This window comes from Siniperca chuatsi, linkage group LG19 (genome assembly GCF_020085105.1).
Source record: "Siniperca chuatsi isolate FFG_IHB_CAS linkage group LG19, ASM2008510v1, whole genome shotgun sequence".
In the NCBI taxonomy this organism is placed as follows: Eukaryota; Metazoa; Chordata; class Actinopteri; order Centrarchiformes; family Sinipercidae; genus Siniperca; species Siniperca chuatsi.
In genome coordinates this window covers 12,996,786-13,016,097 of record NC_058060.1, presented here as the reverse complement: position 1 = coordinate 13,016,097, position 19,312 = coordinate 12,996,786, and the positions used below count along the sequence as shown (strand labels likewise).

The window sequence follows — 19,312 nt, the reverse complement described above, 5'->3', positions numbered from 1 at the left end:
CACTCACCTACACAAACTCAGAGTCCCTGCACATTTTAGGGTAAGATTTGAATTGGATGGGTAATTAGTAGGCATGTTGGTAGTAAAGAAAAGCCCAGATAAGGAGGTATGACTCAAAAACTGAGAGGTAGCCAAGAATCATTGAGTGAATTCAAATATAACTTAAGAAAAAAAGTTTTACATTTTTTTACATTTATAATAAAAACGTTACTACATCTTAGCATGTACTTATTGCGTTAAGCATTCACCGTGTACTATGAGTGACATCGTGACTCCCTTGTCTAAATATCAAAACCACCTGCTGACATTTTATTTCCTTTATGTCTTTGTGTATCTGTGTGTGTTTACTGTATGAGACAGGAGATACCTCTTTCCCTGAGGTGCAGAAGATGCTGAACTGTGTGTATAGCTCCATTCCTTTGATTGGTTGCACCTGGCACGTCATGCCCTTTGGAGCAGGGTTGGTTTTTAAGAATAGCTGAGTCCGGCCCAGAATACTATCATGAAATTCTGAGTACAACAGGTAAAAGTCAGATTAGCCTCCAGATCCATCCCTTCAATTTTCATAAGAAAAATTAATGATGGGCTAATTTAGGATTGATGTTGTCATTATTATTTTACTGTAGACAACACTGTGGTAGTCCTCAATCCAGAAAACCGTATTACATCTATTCTGCATCACTCTTACAAGACAATTAGAACAATTAGAATAGAGTTATTACATTCTGCTCTTAGAAAAGTCAGAAGGAAATAAAAATGTAAAAGCACTGTGGCAAATGTGAGGAAAATCAAGAAATCAGGACTTCTGTGATGACTTCATTTTTCCCTAGCTGCTGTTATCATATTTAATTAACATTAACATTTAGCCTCAACTATGACTTCTTCTAAGTAATCTTAGCTGCTTCAGAATGATCTCGCTAGCCCATCTCTAAGGAATGATGAAAGACAGTCATATCCAACAACAGGGAAAACCCTTCCTCACCTGGACTATGACTGATCTGTATTTCAGTTTCAAATTCAAGTTCATGTTTATTTGTCATTCCATCTATTCATTCTGTCATAGTTCAGTGCTGATAACACATTATATTTTGGCAAAAACGTCAGTTATTGTTATGAAACTTACTGGCAGTGACCTCCAACATGTACCTGCTCCCAGGCCTAAGACTGAAGGGTCTAAAGCTGAGCAATGGGGAGGAAATTCCTGGAAAGATGGAAAGAAAGAGAATGATGACTAAAGGCTGAGATAGGTGGATAAAGAGAGGAAATGTGCGTTGGTGAGTTTCCTGAATAATGTACCTGTATAAGTGTAGGACTCAAAAAGGTCTCTGTCTACCGGGTCTCGAGATAAATCGAGCAAGATTGGCTCCTGGATCATGACAGATGGCCTGGAATCCACCAGATTACTCCCCTCGTCTTCATGTACTGCTGGATGAAACACTGAATCATCTCCTGGACTGAAGCTCTCACCATCCACACCTGGGAATATGCAAAGGTTAATACACAACCTCCCACACTTGTGTTTATTAGCAAATACAGACATGTACTGGACCTGAGGGTCTTCCTGCTGAAATCCCTGGGTCTCCTTCTTCTGCACTCATCAAGTGAACATCATAATCTGAATCTGTAATAGAATCAGATTTAATGCACACTATAGTTACACACTGAAAATCTGCACAGACTCTGTATATGTAAATAGAAGAAGGCACTAATTGTTTTAATTGCTCTAATTAGTGATTGTTTCCTATTTCTCCTCATAATTTGCTCTGGGTTGGTGGAAAACTAACTTTTCACCAACTGGCCTATTTGACTTCTTAGATCATTTCATACAAATCTTTTGTTAAAGCTGTTTTGGTTCAGTCTCACCGCTTTCATTAGCATCGTTTCTAGACACAGTAGGCAGCTGTTTTCAGCAAAAAGGCTGTGAAAGGCTGTGATAAACCTATGTTACTTTACTCTAACAGCACCAAACGGTTGTCAGACAAAGTTGGCAGCTAATGTTAGCTGGTGAATGGGAGCATTTAGCCGCTAAACCAGATATTAGCCTCAGGAGTTGGTTGAGACCATGGCACACCTACTGTACACAGGTGTTTTCTACTGTGCCTGATTAGACCTCTTCTCTGGACTGTGTGGGCATGTACAGACTGTGCTTGATTGACAGCTCCCTCACACTCTGTTAGTATTGTTGGACCTGTTAGGGCGGGACATTTTACACTTTTATCATTCTTATTGGTACACGTAGTTTGTTTACCTCACATAATTCCCAGCATAGCGCCACATAGCTTGAACCTGTGCAGAGGTCTAATCAGCCAGAATAACTGAAAACACCATTCAAAATCATTCAAACACCAGATTAAATAATTGTCTAATTTTAATTGTTTTTGTGTGACTGCCAGACCAGAGCAGCTTCACAGCATCACACATTTCAGCTCAGTTTTGTCTCACCTAGTCGACCTCCCAAGTCACCGCTCTCCAGGACAGGAAAGGAAAAGTCCCAGTCAGCAGAGGAGTCCGAATCAATGGGGAATTCACTGATAACGTCCCTCTGGCCAAAGTGGTCTGGATATAGGACGCCACTGTTGTCAAGGGCAAGTGGCTGGTATTCAGTGGAGGAGTACAAAGGCTCTGGAGGGTCAAACTCCCCCAGAGGGTAATAAAAGGGCTCCTCTCCTGGACATAAAGAGGATAAGCTGTTAAATAATTCATAAACTATCCATTTTACTGTAACTATGACCTTGCACATTATCTGCTCTTGTTGATTTTCCCTATTGATGTACATGTCATTAATGCTTTTAAGCTAAACATTGTGAGCATGGTAAACATTACATATTCACATTTTGCTTCACAATATTTGATTCCAATTTACCTACAGAATGAAATCATTTCCATTTTAAACAGTAAAAGCTAGCAGCACCCTGGCAGTATACACAGCTGCCCAGGCTTACCTGATCCTGCTGTTCTTAAGTTGACTAGAGAAGAGAAAGTCGAGGGCTCAGGTTCTGTCAAACCTGTGTGAGGTGGAAAAGAGAGAAGTCAAGGTTAGTGACATGGTGTTATTTTCTATTTCAGTATGCAGATTTATGCCGTTGGTCTGCTTTTACAGAAGGAACCACTTGGTAAGCACTGGGGTTGCAGTTTTTATCTCTCAGTCACATTTAATTACACACCAGCCATAGTTGACTTCTTTCTGTTATTCTTCGATAATGTTACGCTGTCAGTCATGTTCAGATATAGCTTTTTGGCTCTAGTTTCAGGGGCATCCTCAATCAGAGAGGTATTGACAGCAGGGGTGTACTGTGAAGCATCTGTAGCAGGTAGATGCAGGGTGGAAGGAGTCTGAGGGGAAGTGGCAGGACCCTCCAAGATGGTGGACGGAGCACTGAGATCCAGTGTGTAACAAAACGGGACTAGAATAGAACAGAAGAGAACTGAATTAAGGTGAGAATTTTTTCTTGCAAATGAAATAATGGCAATTTACTGTTCATGTCCAAGTGCATTCATCTTCTATTTTTTCTTTTACCTTCTATGACAGGCTTGAAGGACGCATTGACCAAGTACAGGCTCCAGGTGTACTGGATGTATTTTGGGGCAATACCACAGCCTTCACACAAGGCGGTGACAGAGAAAGACTGATCCCAGTTCACCTGGTCTCCCTGGCACTGAGGGCAGTAAACTGGCACTTTCCTAGATTGGAAACATTCAGATACATGGTAAGAATCACAAGGTGTATGTATCAAGGTATAGTGCACTCTTTAATGGTGACAGATATTTCTAAAATTATATTCACTTCAAAGCATCCAAATTTCATATGTCCTTTGTTGTAAATTTTGCAGACAGACTTTGCTCCAAAAAGGAAGTAAGTAAAAGTAATTTAGCAGTTCAAAGGTTTAATATGCTTGTTCAAACACAGCTTCAGATGTAGTGACTGGGAAATATTGATATTTCCTCTATTTACTCTCACCCGATCATGTTTGATGTTAATGTGAGGAAGGTCTCTGATGAAGCTGAACGCTCACCGCTGTGGATGGTGAGCGTGAACTGGAACTGGTCAAAGTTGTGTTTTAGGAAACTAGCAGGAAATACGAGCACAGGGGATGAAGTGGGAACATCGTGGTGGAAACAGGAGCTGGTGATGGAGCTCACGGGTTTACATGTCCAACTGAAGCTGTGAAGAGGAAATCAGAAACAGTGTTGAGTTTGAATGCACACTGGAGTCAAATCTTTCCAGAAGTTAAATAAGCATACACCTTATATCCATTAAAGGTTTCATACATGCATTACACTGTCTCTGTACCTGACTGGGTTCACGGGGAAGTCAGGGTCGAATGATCTCTGTCCGTCCAGGGTTACCACGGTCATGTTCTTGCTGTTAATGAAGACGTTGGTGCCGTCCTGGATGAAGGCCACAGGAGGGCTCGGTATCACCTGCACTCTCACACTGTAGTTACTGTACACCACACTGCCAACGACCTGAACCTGCAGAGCAATGACAGCTACACAGTCAAAACACAGTCACAAGGAGTGGAACATTAATTCATGTAAAGAGTCCCAGAATGCAGTTTAAGAGCCAATGCGTGACAGTTTTCATCCCCTACTTACCCTGGCTATGGCAGTGTAGGTGTCATAGTGCAGGAGATGGCTGGGCAGTACGAGGCTTTGTCTGTGTGTGTCTATGAGAGGCAAAGGGAAGACCCGACCTGCAGAGTCAAACAAGGTCCAGGTGTAGTCAAGGTCTCCTGAAATGTCACAGTCAACTTCAGTCTCATAGGTCACCCCCAGGTGGATAACCTCATATCTTCGCACCTTGAAGAGAGGAGAGGAGAGAAGATGCGGAAATGTAATTATCTTTTTAGCAAAACCTTACCATACTATGTGCATGTATTGGTCGAGGTAACAGTCCTGCTGGTAAAATGTACCTGTAGTCTGAGAGGCCCCATGTTTTTGACTGGTGGAGGCTGACAAGGCCGGTCCACAACAAAGATGTGACTACTTAGAGAGGCGGAGCTGACCAGGTTAGACGCGGTTACTTTCACTCTGAACTCTCCTGTCCTGCAGAGAGAGTGAAAACACATACACTACAAGTACACAGGCAAAAATACACATTACAGTGAAGCAATTTTTTTAAGATTTACAGGTAAGTGAAGAACAAGGAAAAGACAAGCTGAAAAGGATGTCAGCAAAAGTATGTATTTAATTCGGAATAAAACTTTGAACTCCCTTATCAAGGTTCATTACATGAAGATTTAGAAAAGGAAATTCAAGGTTGTCTCATAAAAAACCTGGAAGGAACCCTTCTGTTATATATAAGTATAAAACTGGTGCCTAACAAATAAATCAATATTGATAGTGAAACTCACCTGTGGAAAATGTGCTGTTCTGTGCTCTGTCCTGGCCTGGAAGATCCATCTCCGAAGCCCCACAGGAAGGTGACGTCAGTCCCCACATTGACCCGGCAACTCACCATCACTGTTTGGTTCTGCAGGACAGAAGCCTGGTGGAGCAGTCTGTTGAGCTTCACTGCTCTCTGGACTACCAGCGGGAACACATCGGAGGAAACGGAGGTCCGGCCGCTGGACATGACTACAACTACATCATACCTACATTGAAGCGAGGTGGAAATTGTAAATACTAGCCTGTACACTGGCAAAGGTCCTATTCAGGGAAAGATCTGTATGTGATGTATCTCCATTTATTCTTGTTAACAGGTTATCTAAGTACTTTTATGAGACAATTTTGATTATTTCATTCCTTAAATGTCTTTATAACTAAATAGTGAACATTAAGGATTTTTTAAACAATATTTAAAATTTTAAAGATCCATAACTGAACCCCTACACATGCAGCACTGCATTTACATGTCTCAGTATTTGTTTAATATACACATCTGAGCTGTGACATGAGGTCATTTTCGCTTTTCTGTCTAGGGTACACAGTTTACAGCTATGTATATGCACAAGCTCTCAAACTGATTACTCATGGATGGGAGAATGACTTTAGCTAAAAGGGAAAACACAACATTTTAACACTAAATAGTGGCACATGTTATTAATCTTAACAATCTACAGTTTCTTGGTTATTGGGAATACAATGAAACTATGCACAGTTATAGAGTCAATGAAGCCTCTCCACTGTATTTTGTACTTCATCTGTGTCTCATACCTGCCAGGTTTGTGGTATCTTTTGGTCACGGTCCTTGAGGTGGTTCTGGCTGATCTTGAGTCTCCAAAATGCCAGAGGAACTCCACAGGGTCTAATACTTCAGCCACAGCCAGAAAAGTTATATCTGTATTTGTGGGATAGGCTTGCTTTTCTGCATAAATCCATACTGTTAGGGGACAAAACAGACCTCACATTGTCATTATATATATACAGACCACAAATTCTAAATTCTTCATGACAGAGAGGTAAAGAATTATGTTGTGCAGACATAAACAATTTGTCTCAAGAAAGTGGGAAATCATAGAAAATGTGGACCTGAAAACACTGAAGGAAAGGAAAAAATTGACATGATGTCCCATCAAAGATTGGACAGATTAGAAGACACTTTATGAGCTTGCATTGACTTGATCATTTTGAAGGTTCCTTTTTCTTTGACAGTGTTAAAAAAAGCAAGAACCAAAGCCAGAAAATAACTCTCTAAAGTGAGTCTTCAACAGCTTAGAGGTGTCATGTTCAGATAAAAGCACGAGACCTTCACTGAACTAAATCTGTATGTAAAAAAGCCTCATTGGACGGTGCCATGTGAAAACAATTAGTTATGAATTTATTTAAGAAATGTGTCATAATCAAAGATCAAAATGTTTAGACACTGATTAAAGATACAAATCTGAGAGATTTACTTAACAGTTACAAGAAAAGAAAGTCACACTCCATTTTTTAAATTTTAATTAATGTCGAAATGTTTTGAATTGCTTGGTGGGTGTTAATGAAAACTACTTCCTCACCATTGTCAGCCAGGCTGTGAACAAGACTTTGACTGGTAGGTGGTTGCCACGTTGGATTGTCTCTAACTTGTGGTGATGGCTTCCTGTTCCTGTCAATACACACTCTTAGGCTTTTGTTCTGAGAAGACACTCGATTCTCAGCTCGAAGCTCCACCACAACTGTCCCGTTGTGGTCGAAAAGCAAAACCACCGTCGCCTCTTCTCCTGTAGTGTAGCTGCTGTTTTTGTGAAGTAATGTCGCATTCACCAGCAGAGACACGGTCACATTTGACCCTGCTGTGACGCTAAATAGAACAGAGTGTTTTTGATGTGTTGTGATCACACTGGGAACATTCAAAAACAACTCTCCAACTGGATCTTGAACGAGGATGTGTGTGCAGAATGAGGCCCAGCTGATTGGGTTAAAGGCCTTAACTGTCACTTTATAATGGCCTGCTATTGTAAGAGACACATTTACGTTCCATTCCTCAGTTGTCCTGCTAATCACAATAACATCATCCAAACTAAAAGTCCAAATCACTCTCGACCCCATTCGGCTGGCAGGGCTGACAACCTCCAGGCTGAATTCTGCGTGTGTTGAAACTACTGACTTCCAAGTCCCAGAAGGCCTTAGGGCACATATATGCTCGTACACCATCAAGGCCCAATGGACGGTGGAGAGCAGCACAGATGAAGGATCAGAAGTGGAGAGAACAGACGCTATGAGGTGATACTGCCCTGCAGTGGTGGGGAGGCGGCAGCGAAGGTGGAGCTGCAAATGGCAGCTGGAGCGGTTGGAGGTGTGGAGGAGACGAAGAGGGACAAAGTGGTGGGTATCAGAGCAAAGATGTAAGTGGGTGCCAGCATGACAACAGATGTTTTGATTGAGGTTGTGATCATAGCTGATGTTGCCACGGTTACTGTTGCTACAGTCGTGATCATTACTGTTTTCCTGGTGAGCAATTATGCTTGAATGATTGTCAACATTATCACTATCACTGATGTTTTTATTGTCATTACTAAAGTCACCTCCATCAGTGCTTAAATTATCCTTCATGCCAATGCTGCCATACTCGGCATTCAGTGTGAGGTTGAGGACAAGTAGGTGCTCCATGGTGGTGAACAGCCCCACATCCACAGACACGCTCTCACCGGACGTCAGCTGATTCCCTGATACACTGACTCTGAGGTCAGAGACGGCAAGACGCACGACCACCTGCAAGTTCACACACACACACACACACACACCCACATGTGTTGGACATAGACAACATGCAAACAAAAACACACTGATGTGAGATTAAAGGATAAGCCTGGTCATATTTTATATTTCTCTTACTGTCAACAAATCCCATGAAAAGACCAAAAACAACAATGAATTGATTCCTCTAACAAGTATTTGTTAGAGAATCATTTATATCTAACAAGACAGCTAAAATCTGATATATTTTATTCCTATGTGCCATAGAGCGCCATTGTTGTCCAAAAACCAGTAAAAACACATCGGTGAGCCCCACTGTTGCACTGGGTGACACGTCCCTTCATTATAATGAACATGGGCTTTGTTTTTCGGTCAATCCCACAGACACCGTCCTGCTCCCGTAAATACTTGCTAACTCACCAAATGTGTATTAATCCACAGCCCCCAACAAATGCTCAATTTCCTCCTGTTTGAGTAACATTTGTTAAAAATACAGTGACCAGCTGTTTTAGGAAATCGCTGACCCTTTTTAAAAAATGAAACTTATATATTTGTGAGCAGTTTTTAAAGATTTACATGTTCAGTAGGAACCAATGGGCTTGGTGCTGAGAGCCACTGACAGCCGGACTAACACCTTGTTGGTTTTGGTCTTTTCATGGGATTTGTTCATAATAAAGACACATTTAAAATATAACCAGCCTTATTCTTTAATCAATAATAAACACAAAGACAACATTTTCAGTGAATGAAAGCAGAGTACTCACAACATATATTGTCTCCTGTGTCCACCCATAGGCACTGGAGGCGTTCACTGACACCATGTGAACTCCCTCTGTTTCAAAGGTCCAGTTCTGAAGGCAAACAGAATTTAATTTCTGAATTTGTCAGATTAAAAACATGACAGTGAGTTGATGAGGAAAGTTTTAGATGAAATATTTTTAATTGTAATACTTTTTTGACTTTTTAAAAATATATTATTTAATGATTTACTCAATAGTTGCCTATTGGCTATGATGCTTATGTGAACTTTTCACATTCTAGGTGTTGACCCTTTACCCCTCTTAAATAGGAAAGGTTAATCATTTTGGGCTGTTATTTATGGGTTCGGAGTCTGTTCGAAGACCACAGTTGATGCCAGTTTCACCAAAAATCTCCCAGATTTCACTGATTAGTTGGATTACTGTTCTGTAATGAGCTTTCAGATGAGACACCCATTTCAGATACAATGCATATTGTAACAGAATTTCTTTTCTCACCAAACCTAAATTCTACACGTGTATAATCCATTATAAATCTTGAATGCAATTTACATCATATTTTCAAACAGCCCTTGTTATTTTGAAAAAGAAAATGTTCAATACCTCCATATTTTTAGCTTAATATTGAAAGGGTTATAATCTTTTTGATATTCTTTGTTCTAAAGCAGTCACAAACGGGCTGGACTGTAAACATGAGCAGGCAGACCTTAACATCATTCATTCATGTTAGTAATGCTAAAGCTTTTTAAAAAAAACAAATCTCTCTTGTTATTGAATGTGCCAAAGTCACTTCATTGAGCTTAGACTACGAGATTTTGTGGATTCATTATCCATAGAAAAATCCATTGTAAGACTCTGTGCTTTGGTAAATGTTTAAAATACATTGTGATCAATTAAAAATAGGGAACTTAAATGCTGAAAATGTTTAATTTTGAGATACTTGTGCATAATATATTGCAGTGCAATTTTCTTAGCCCTACTTACCACAGTGCTGTTCAGACAGTCTGAGTTGGGAAGGCAAGATGTCTTTACACCCTCCATGTTTTTCTCTTTTTCCTTGTGAGTAAACCACCAAATAAACTCTACCGGCAGACCATCACCCATGTGTGCCTGCAGTTTGACAGGCTCGCCGAGGTATGCTGCCTCCACTGTCACACTGTTGAAGTCTGCCTGTAGGAATGGGATGCAGGAGGGGACACCCAGGGGGCCGTGATGCACAGAGATCACCAAGCTGTCTGGAGAGGGCTGCAAGACGGAGAGGTGGAGGGTGGAGGAGAGTGTGGAGAGGGGGTTGGAGACACTGACGTCTAAACAGAAAATGACAGGATAAAAGAGAAACATGAGAGTGACAGAGGGTTACCACATAATAATAAATATTATTCATTTTTTGTTAATTAATTATTCAGCATTCAAGAAAATGTGTTTGCTCTTGTTAACTTACTGAGCTCATATTTTCCTGGAGTTTCCAAAATCCAGTCAGATGACACAACAAATGAGCCATCATCCAACACTTTGACATGATGCGAACTCTGACCTTTAGGGGTCGTTTCCTGAAACTCAACAGTGACATAAGAGAGGTCCTGCCCTCCCAGACGTAGAATCCCTAAAAATCACAGAAAAACTCATTTGAAACAGTAACATATGCAGCAAATATATATTTTTTAAATTATGTAAGCATGAATCAAAGATCCTGATATTTTCTCTCTGTGTGTAAATATATTCTTTCATATAAAAACTCATTAACAAGCACATTAGGAATGAATTATTAATGAATTGTTGAGCACAAGAAAGAGAAAATATTTTTTTCAAAAAAGAATAATTATTTTAGAATTAGAATTAGTTACTTTTGTATTACATCATTGTTCATATTTATAATTATTTAATAGACATTATTTTGAAATATATAATATAAATAAATTCTTGCTGATAATTTCTAACCACATTACACAGTACGTCTGAAGTTATTAAGAAACAATAATGGAAAATGTGTTTTCCGTTGCAATACACAACTTCATGTAGCTTGTTTCTAGTTTATATCCGAACACGTGGAGTAATACATATTTTTGCGAGGTGGCTTTGACTGTGTTTTGCAAGTACATAATTTCTTAAAATAATTGAACCTTTAAAAGTTAAAATAAATAAATAAATAAACACTGACAACACAAATGCTGTCTTTCTAAAAATTCAGTCTACAGTTGGAGCAGTCCTGTGCATGGATACACTCTCTCTGTGTAATCATTTTAATAATAATAAAGATAATAATAATAATAATTTATAATGAAAAATAATGATATAATTCATAACTGTAAATAATATAATTAATTATATATCACCATTCATTCAAGCAAAACTCAAAAAAAATATTTTATGTAAAACCAGGACAAATATACAACAGACAAAAAATAAATAAGTAAAAAAAAAAAAAAATGTTGAGAAAATAACAATATAAACTATTTTAAAAAAGCATTTTTACCTATACATAAAGACGAAAACATCTTCATCAAAACAAACCTCTTCAGTCAGAAAGTATTTATAACACAGGAGTTAACCTATGTGCAACTTGAAGCGTCGTGTTTCTAAGAACTGAGGAAAATACAGCTGACCTGTGGGCTGGTTGGGGCGTCCAGCCAGGCTTCCAGAAACTTCCACGACAAAAGCCTTCCCAGCCTGCACTCTGTCTGGAGACGCAGACAGACGAACGCTGTGCAGATATGGTCCTTCAGTTCTGTAGAGTGCCACACTTCCCTGTCCATCTCCAACAGGCAAGCAGAGGACACTAGAAAAGAAAAGATTCACAGTAAAAGTATCCAGCACAGGTCAAAACACAAAACGCTTCAGGGACTGTGATACTGGCATGCACGTTACAGTTGATAACTGAAATGTTTTTCTTGGACTGAATTTGGTGGCATTAAGGAGATAACACAGAGGTTTGTTCCTTCTCACTTACGGATCAGGACATGAAACAGACTTAGAGAAGTCATTAGATTGAAAGAAAAAGGAAAAGGCAGCAGTCTGTCTCACCTTTGTCTTTTACTTTCTCCTTTGACATCCTTTGTTCCTGCATTGGAAGATGTGTTGAAACACTCACTGGCCACCAAACCATGTTGCCGGTTGCCACAGTAACAACCCCCTGAGGTCAACCCTGCAACCTGGTACCTTCAACAACAAATACTGAAAGTAAATAAAATACTGCTTCCAGCTCATTTAAACACACTCATACAGAACTCAGTGCTCATGTGAAGATGTCCTGTGACACTTGTGTTTTAGATAGAGTGACTAAAAGTTGGTGTAACTCTTTATGTTATTGCAAAGAATATTGAAATACTTATTTCCAACATAATGTCTGCAAAAGTCAGCCAATATCTCTGACTGAGCCCAGAGAACAAAGCACACTTTTTATTTTAATGTTTAAGGCTTTTTGGTTATTGGAAAAAAATGTTTTGAAATAAATAAGTTTTAAGCCTCCTGAGTTGATTTTCAGATTTTTCTCATAAGAAAAAAATAATTTAGGAAAAGATGGACTTCCATGTCATATATATATATATATATATATATATATATATATATATATAGTTTTTACACTGGCCTGGTGTTTTTTTAAATTCTGTTATCTAAAATATTTCAGAATGAGAACATCACAGCTGCACAAATACAGCATATGTGCTTGAGGAATTTCCAAAAAATACTCTTTTCAAAGGAGGTTACTCTAATACAAGATTATTAGTGTCACCGTTGTCCCAATAAGAATAATTAAAAAACTGAATCATAAAGTGTTTTTTCTCCGTAATTTTACACAAATATACAAACCGGCTTTTGCTGAAATGCAACTGACTCGGCTCTTTCAGTTTCCCTCAACCTACCCCTCATCCAGGCAGCGTGCACAGCAGGTTACCGGGTCAAGGTCAAGGGCACCTTTGGGTGCATAAAGTCTGTCGCTGGCGTTGACGCACCCCACGAACCACGGTGAATTCTCGTGATCTGGTGGAGGAACTGCCGCAGACAAGCGATGAAAAAACGGATGCAATGAAAAGAGCGTGTAGACACAAGCTCTGAACATGTCTGAGGCCGCAACCAGAGCAGCTGGATGGACAGATTGCGTTTGATGAGGACGCACACGTTGCAGACTGAGAAGAGGGGAGGAATGGAGGAGAAAAGCAGGTGCATTGACACACCACAGACTCTGTGCATACAAGGTGTGTGGGAGGTGAGAACACAGAGGGACTGTATGCAAATGAAGGAAGGAGGAAGCTGCTTTCACTGAGAGGGGATCAAAAACAGGCCAGTTAATATGCTGCCATGCAATAAAGTAAGTAAGCCACCATGCATTTGTGACGGTTATAATTAAATGTTAGTGGGGCCGTTGTGTTGTGTGTTTCCTGTAAAGCTGGCGAGGGTGAAGCGATCAATGATCTTTACTGATGCAGTTTCCCTGTATTTTGTTTATGGCGTCATGGTGTTTAAGATTTTAACTAAATGCATCTGCCCTTTAAATATGATTATGTTCCTTCGAAGTTAATATCCAGTTTTAATGCCATGTGACGTCTGTTATGCTCTCCATTCCGTGAAAAAAAAAAATCAAAATTACAAAAGGTCACCAGTCAATCACACAAAGCTGAAAACTAATTATCAGTAGGCTATTACTGGAGTTAGAGCTTTTACAAGTGCGTGCAATATAGCGCAACTTCCAGAGGTTCAGAGGCCTGTGTTGCTGTCTGAACTGCTGGTTCTTTCGTCACAAACGCTGCAAAAGTATGTGGCTTAATGAGGCAAAGAAAATCGTTACACAAAACACACGAAAACTGGAGTGAAAAAAAAAAGTCTGTCCACCCCTTATGTACACCTTTTAATCTAAAGATCTATGAAATGATTCTAGTCTGCTGTTATTAAACCGTTTCAGTGAGATAATCTGAACCGGCCTAAAGTGACCTGGCCGCGCACCCACGTGCTTCAGATGGGCCTACACCTGTATCACAGGCAGGTGATAAGTCGTTTCTCCACAGCCACGTTTGTGAGACCAAAGCTGCGTCGAGTCACGAAGCAAATCCCATTATTAATTTGATTCAGCCCATGTGAAGCCGGTTGGAGCACTTGATGGCCAGAGACTGATCTCAGTTCTTCCATCAACATTAAAAAAAAAACCCCAACAACATCTGGAGTCTTCAAAAGCACCCAAAAGTAATAACATCTCTCTTTTATTATGTCAGTGGGAATAAAGTGCCTTGGTCTTTTTTTAGGGACCAGTCTCGGATCATCTGACCTGAATGAGCCATTATATCGCTGTAAAGCAGTGTCCAGCACAGAATAAGCTGCAACATGAAAAATATTAATCTTATTGAGAATTTTGTTTTATTCTGAGGTTTACATTTTTTTTCCTGACAAGTAAAAGGACAACGGGGTGTCACATCCTACAACAGAGGTTCAGCTGTGTGGATTAGTGTCTTCAGTTTTCACTCTGCTCGGGTCGAGGTCGCCACTTATCTGCTTAATTCAAGGAAGTTCTTCAAAAACGTCGTTTCAAACTGGAAATGAGGACAAATGATCTCAGCAGCAGTGGTATTTCTGAGTTTGGTTTAAGAAAGGTAAGACTGTGAGCTCCAGCACGAACTCCCACTAAAGACGCATATTTTTGCAGAGTAATTCTAAGCTGCTCGGCTGAAAACTGCAAAAACACAACGGAACCGGTGAAAGTCTTCGTCTTGAGTCCAGTTTGCCCCTGTGAGCCCTTTACTCAAAAAAAAAAGAGAAGCGTCCTCGTCGTGCAGCTAACTCCATCGATCCACCTTAAAAATCTCTTCCGGTTTTCCAGACATCCCCTTTAAGAGAATTTCCCACTCCTCGTTGTGGCCAGCAGGGAGCGCTGTCAGACCGCACCATCTCCTCACGCTGACTGTACCAGAGAGAGGCACAGCGGGGGGAATCAAACACATTTCCTCTGTCCATTTTTATACGGAGTACGCGCAGATTTCGTTTCGTCTCTCCTATCAGGGACCTGCAGACGTCTTCACATCATAAAAACACCAAGTAGGCTACACACAGGCCTACATGTGACCACAGAAACACAAACTCATCTTATTTGATTTCCAAAAATCTATTATTTTGTTTTAAGTGTTGATTTAATATAGATTCAACTGCATATATGAAGACAAAACAGTGGGAGTGAAACCTATTTGACGCCCAGATACATATTAAATTGGGATCATGTGAATTCATTTATACCCTTGTGAAAATACATAATGCTTTATTTGCTGCGGGACTCCCCTGAGCCCGTCCAAGCACTCCTGGAGGTCCCCGGATCCCACTTTGAGAAGCTTTTTCTAGCCGAACCCTAAACATCAGTATGCAGCGCTGTGGTCGTGACGCTGCGTAAAGCCCACCCCAGGCCTGCGAGAAGCTCGAATAACCTGCTTCATTCGTTAAGCGCTCGCCGTGTTTTCACTGTGTGCACGCGGTGACGGAATTAACAAATGATTAAGTCAACGAAATCTTGTAAAAGAAGCTGACAGATCAGCGTTGTGGCGCTGCGTAATGGAGAATCGCAATAAACAGACGAGGCGTTATGTAAGCGCCTGCAGTCTGCGCGCCTACCGAGGACACAGAGTCCGCTGGAGAAACCAGTACAGCTGGCTCCGGTAGACTGTGAAGTCGTTTGAGGTGGAGCGTTATTGATAATAGATATAGTCCTAAGAGTTTTGTAATAACAGCAGGTATGTGGTGTAGCAAAACCAGCCCATTAATTCAGTTTACACACCTTTTTATTTGCTTCATTTTAAGGCATTTATCGGCTGACATTAAACCTTATGAGAGGAAATTAAAGAAGAGGCTAGACAACATGTTGACATGTGGTATGAAGATATGTAACCTGAGGAGACAGAAAAATAAAACAAAATGGAAGTTGTAGACTGGAGGTCACCTCAACACAAACAGAGTAAAGTTCTCCGCATCAGGATAAAGTAGTTGAGACATTTTCATTAAAAAGTTTCATGATTGCTTCTCCCAAAAATAGATGTGTGCTTGGCTGTGTGATCATGGCGACTGCGACTTCCTCTTTTCTAACCAACTTATTTTTGGTTTTCTGGAGGAATATTAACCCCTTATACCCGTTTCTTTGGCTTACTTACCAGAGGACTTTCTACAAACTGAACTACATTTTAGAACATTCAACTTGAGGATAATCAGGCCTGATCTCACCAGATCCCATCTTCCTCAACAAATGACCCATGTAGCTCGAGTACCTTCTTTACCTTTCTTTTTAATCGATTAATGCTTTATTAAGGCAGTGGTTTGGTGAACATTTTTACGATATATTTTCACGAAAGATTTTCTGTAGAGCCAAAAATAAATGCAGGACACGTGAATCCTTCTGACACTCACTCTAAAACAACTGAATTCAAATAAATCGTTTGTAAATCATATCAGACCACAGAGGTCTCTTACTGAACACCTTCATGGCACTTCGAGTGTAGCCTTCTAAATGTGAATTGCAGTGTATCTGTGATTACAAGCATCCCCCCCTCCCTTTCAGTTCATTTATCAGCTTTGTGCTTTTTGAAATGGACGCAGTCAAACATTTTCTGTTTTGGAAGATGTCCGGGCCCAGAGAAAGCAAACGCTGCATCATGTTGCCAAAACACAAATGAAACAAGATAAGCAGATTAGGCAGTCATGGCAGCGAGAGAAAAAGACTCAATCAACATTAAATAAGTAAATAAAAAAGATGTAAAAGATAAGATGTGTGTTATTTCAGGAAAGAATAAAATGGCGGTTTTAATCTATTTTAGTTTTACATAAATTAAACAGCTTGTTCAGCTTTATTCTGTTCACACACATATTTTGCAGCAGGCCTAGAAGCATTTGTGCTTTGTATTTCAAGCAGCTGCTTATTGTGGCTATGCAGTAGTTTGGGTATTTTTGTGTAACCTTTAAGACATCTTTTTCATCTTTCTATCTAACCTGAAAAACACTTAATATTAAACAGCTAACTGTATATTTTTGAAAGACTTATATATAGCATGGATTCATATATCAAATATCAGGACGTCCTCTGTCTCACTATTAGCCTAATACATGATCATGTGATACTTGTCACTTTGTGTTCATTGATGAATGAAGCAAGAATAACAAGCAGTTAAGTCATATGTTAATTAACACTCATCCAATCAGGTGCCTTGAGTGAACAGAACCTCCTCAGACCTGTGAGTCTGATGATCCCCTCAAAAAGTACCTGGTTCTTCTCTTTGTGCACAGAGCTTGTTAAAGTCTGCAACACCAGCGTGCTCCAAACTCTCTGCTTCGGGTCCTCGTTCAGTGCATTCAAAAAATTAATTTACAAGCTGCTCCACCACAAATCCATAAAGGAGGCCTGGAAACGCAGGACACGAGAAACCAAAAGTAAAGTTCCCCAGTAAAGTTCTGCGAGCATATCTGAGAGAGGTCAAATGAGAATAAACTAGTGTCTCCAGAAAGCTCAGAAATAACCAAACACAAAATATGGTGACATGCATGATTTAACAATCACCTAAAGTTCATCAAGTAATGGGTAATTGGGCTGGGAAGCGGGTTAAGTAGGCTAATCACATAGAAAAACAGTGCATTGATGGTTTAATGTGTCTATTAGAACACACGAGTTAATCATGCATTTAATAAAGTTTTAGTCCTGACTGTACTTAAAAATGTGAGTTGAACATCCTTATTTTAAAACGGCGCTCTGTTGCTGTTTCGCCCCGGAAAGAGAAAGAGAAGGAACTCTGCGGGCTCACATTACACTCCCAACAAGCCAAATTATTAACCAGGATCCATTGTAACATGCAGAGCTTATCAGAGCTGGATCACCAAGAGCTGAGTCTTCTGTGTTTGACAACAACAGCTAGAGAGACAAAATGAATAAATAAAACACATCAGAAAATTAGTTTAACAGGATTTTATACAACTAATGTGGACTGCAATATCACAGAAAAACCATTGTGGACCAAGAAAACAGATCAATGGACTAAAGAAAAATCAGGAAATAAAATATCAAAAATAAAGAAATACCAACATTTTATATCAAAATAATTTTCTGTTGATACTACATAAGATTAAAAAAACCCCACAATGTATGATTACGCCCATATAAATTGGCAATTATCTGTAAGGGTGAGACAAAAACAAAATATACCTGTAATATCATACAACAGTATGAACTTAATACAGATATGAGTCATTGTAAACCCACTATTAAATATAATCATTTTAAATCTATAGGCTACAGCAATACCATACAGGATAAAGTGATAAAGAACATCATTTAAAATGACCTACGATTCATTATTGAGTGCTACAGATGCATCTAAAGGATTTTTAAAGTAAAGTTTCTACTCATTTTTCATTCGAAGTTGAATACACCATCTAACTACCTGGTGAAATAAGGCCTAAATAAGGAGTTAGTTACAATCAGTCTTGAATCCCCAGCTTTCCCCTTTGTCCCACATCCTGAATACATGCTATAAAGAAGTGGGTGAAAAAAGTTGGCTGAAACCTTATCTGGCAAAGGCCCAGACAGCCTTAAAAAAAGTGTCCTATATATTTCTCACCCACCCAATTTAAGAAACTTCACTTGAAGAGAAGAAGAAAGGAAGCTCATCTGCTCAAATCTGGTTTTGACACATCATGTCTCCTGCCTGCGTGCCCTGCGGCAAAGCAAAGGCTGTGTTTTTCATCTGTCTGACGTTTGACGTATAGCCCTAACTGAACAAGAAGGGCTGTAGGTGAGAATATCTGTCGACTTAGGCAAGGGCCAGTGGCGCTGACAGAGTAATCAATAATCAGCAAGCTGTGACCTGAATGCATGTAGGCCACTGGTAGAACTCCAGCTATTTTTTTATTAAGGATTGTTTCTATTTTGTATGCTAATAATTCAAATTACATACATTTTTTATGTGTCCTTGTATCAGTGTGGTTACAGCAGTGGAGGAGGTTCTCTGTTGTCTCTCTGTGTGTGTGTGTGTGTTGGTGGCTTTTATCCCCAATCCAGCCTGGGCTCCTTGTCCTAACTCCCTGGTATGAGGGGTCAAAGGTCACCGCCGCTTGTGGCCGTGTTTAAATCCCCCTATAGTGTGCAATGTTCTCAACATTATAAAGGGAACTAGTGTCCAGATATTAGTTTTCAAGCCGTGGAACATTTTAATCAGCTGATATAAAGGATAAACACACGCGTTAAATCTTCCTGCCCTAGGACTGCATACATTTTATAGCTGCTTATAAATGTATCCAAATAGACTGCCAAATATGCATTTAAAATTGTTACATGGTTATCATAGTTTAATTCTTTGTACATAGTTCTACTACAGACATTTTTTCCACTTTTTGATGGAAAGTTCTCCAACATCATTTAGGTCAACCTCTAAAAAATGTGACCAGTAAAACCAGTGAGATGGACCGTTTTAGAGTAAATATAT

General features: G+C 39.7%; 1 protein-coding gene across 1 annotated transcript in view; it reads right to left on the bottom strand.

Moving 5' to 3' along the window:
- Positions 1-14,931, bottom strand: part of LOC122866897 (polycystic kidney disease 1 like 1) — a 31,495-nt gene extending 16,564 nt beyond the window's left edge. The window contains exons 1-21 of the mRNA XM_044177122.1: positions 12,740-14,931; positions 11,901-12,035; positions 11,483-11,655; positions 10,321-10,482; positions 9,864-10,186; positions 8,886-8,972; positions 6,942-8,136; positions 6,157-6,322; positions 5,355-5,594; positions 4,914-5,046; positions 4,597-4,800; positions 4,292-4,473; positions 3,959-4,162; positions 3,518-3,681; positions 3,165-3,404; positions 2,943-3,005; positions 2,443-2,667; positions 1,550-1,621; positions 1,297-1,476; positions 1,124-1,201; positions 368-510 (exon numbers count right to left, since the gene is read on the bottom strand). Coding sequence (XP_044033057.1) covers positions 368-510; positions 1,124-1,201; positions 1,297-1,476; positions 1,550-1,621; positions 2,443-2,667; positions 2,943-3,005; positions 3,165-3,404; positions 3,518-3,681; positions 3,959-4,162; positions 4,292-4,473; positions 4,597-4,800; positions 4,914-5,046; positions 5,355-5,594; positions 6,157-6,322; positions 6,942-8,136; positions 8,886-8,972; positions 9,864-10,186; positions 10,321-10,482; positions 11,483-11,655; positions 11,901-12,035; positions 12,740-12,936 — 4,566 coding nt within the window. The 5' untranslated portion in view covers positions 12,937-14,931. The remainder of the gene's footprint in view (positions 1-367; positions 511-1,123; positions 1,202-1,296; positions 1,477-1,549; positions 1,622-2,442; positions 2,668-2,942; positions 3,006-3,164; positions 3,405-3,517; positions 3,682-3,958; positions 4,163-4,291; positions 4,474-4,596; positions 4,801-4,913; positions 5,047-5,354; positions 5,595-6,156; positions 6,323-6,941; positions 8,137-8,885; positions 8,973-9,863; positions 10,187-10,320; positions 10,483-11,482; positions 11,656-11,900; positions 12,036-12,739) is intronic.
- Between the last annotated feature and the right edge of the window lie 4,381 nt (positions 14,932-19,312).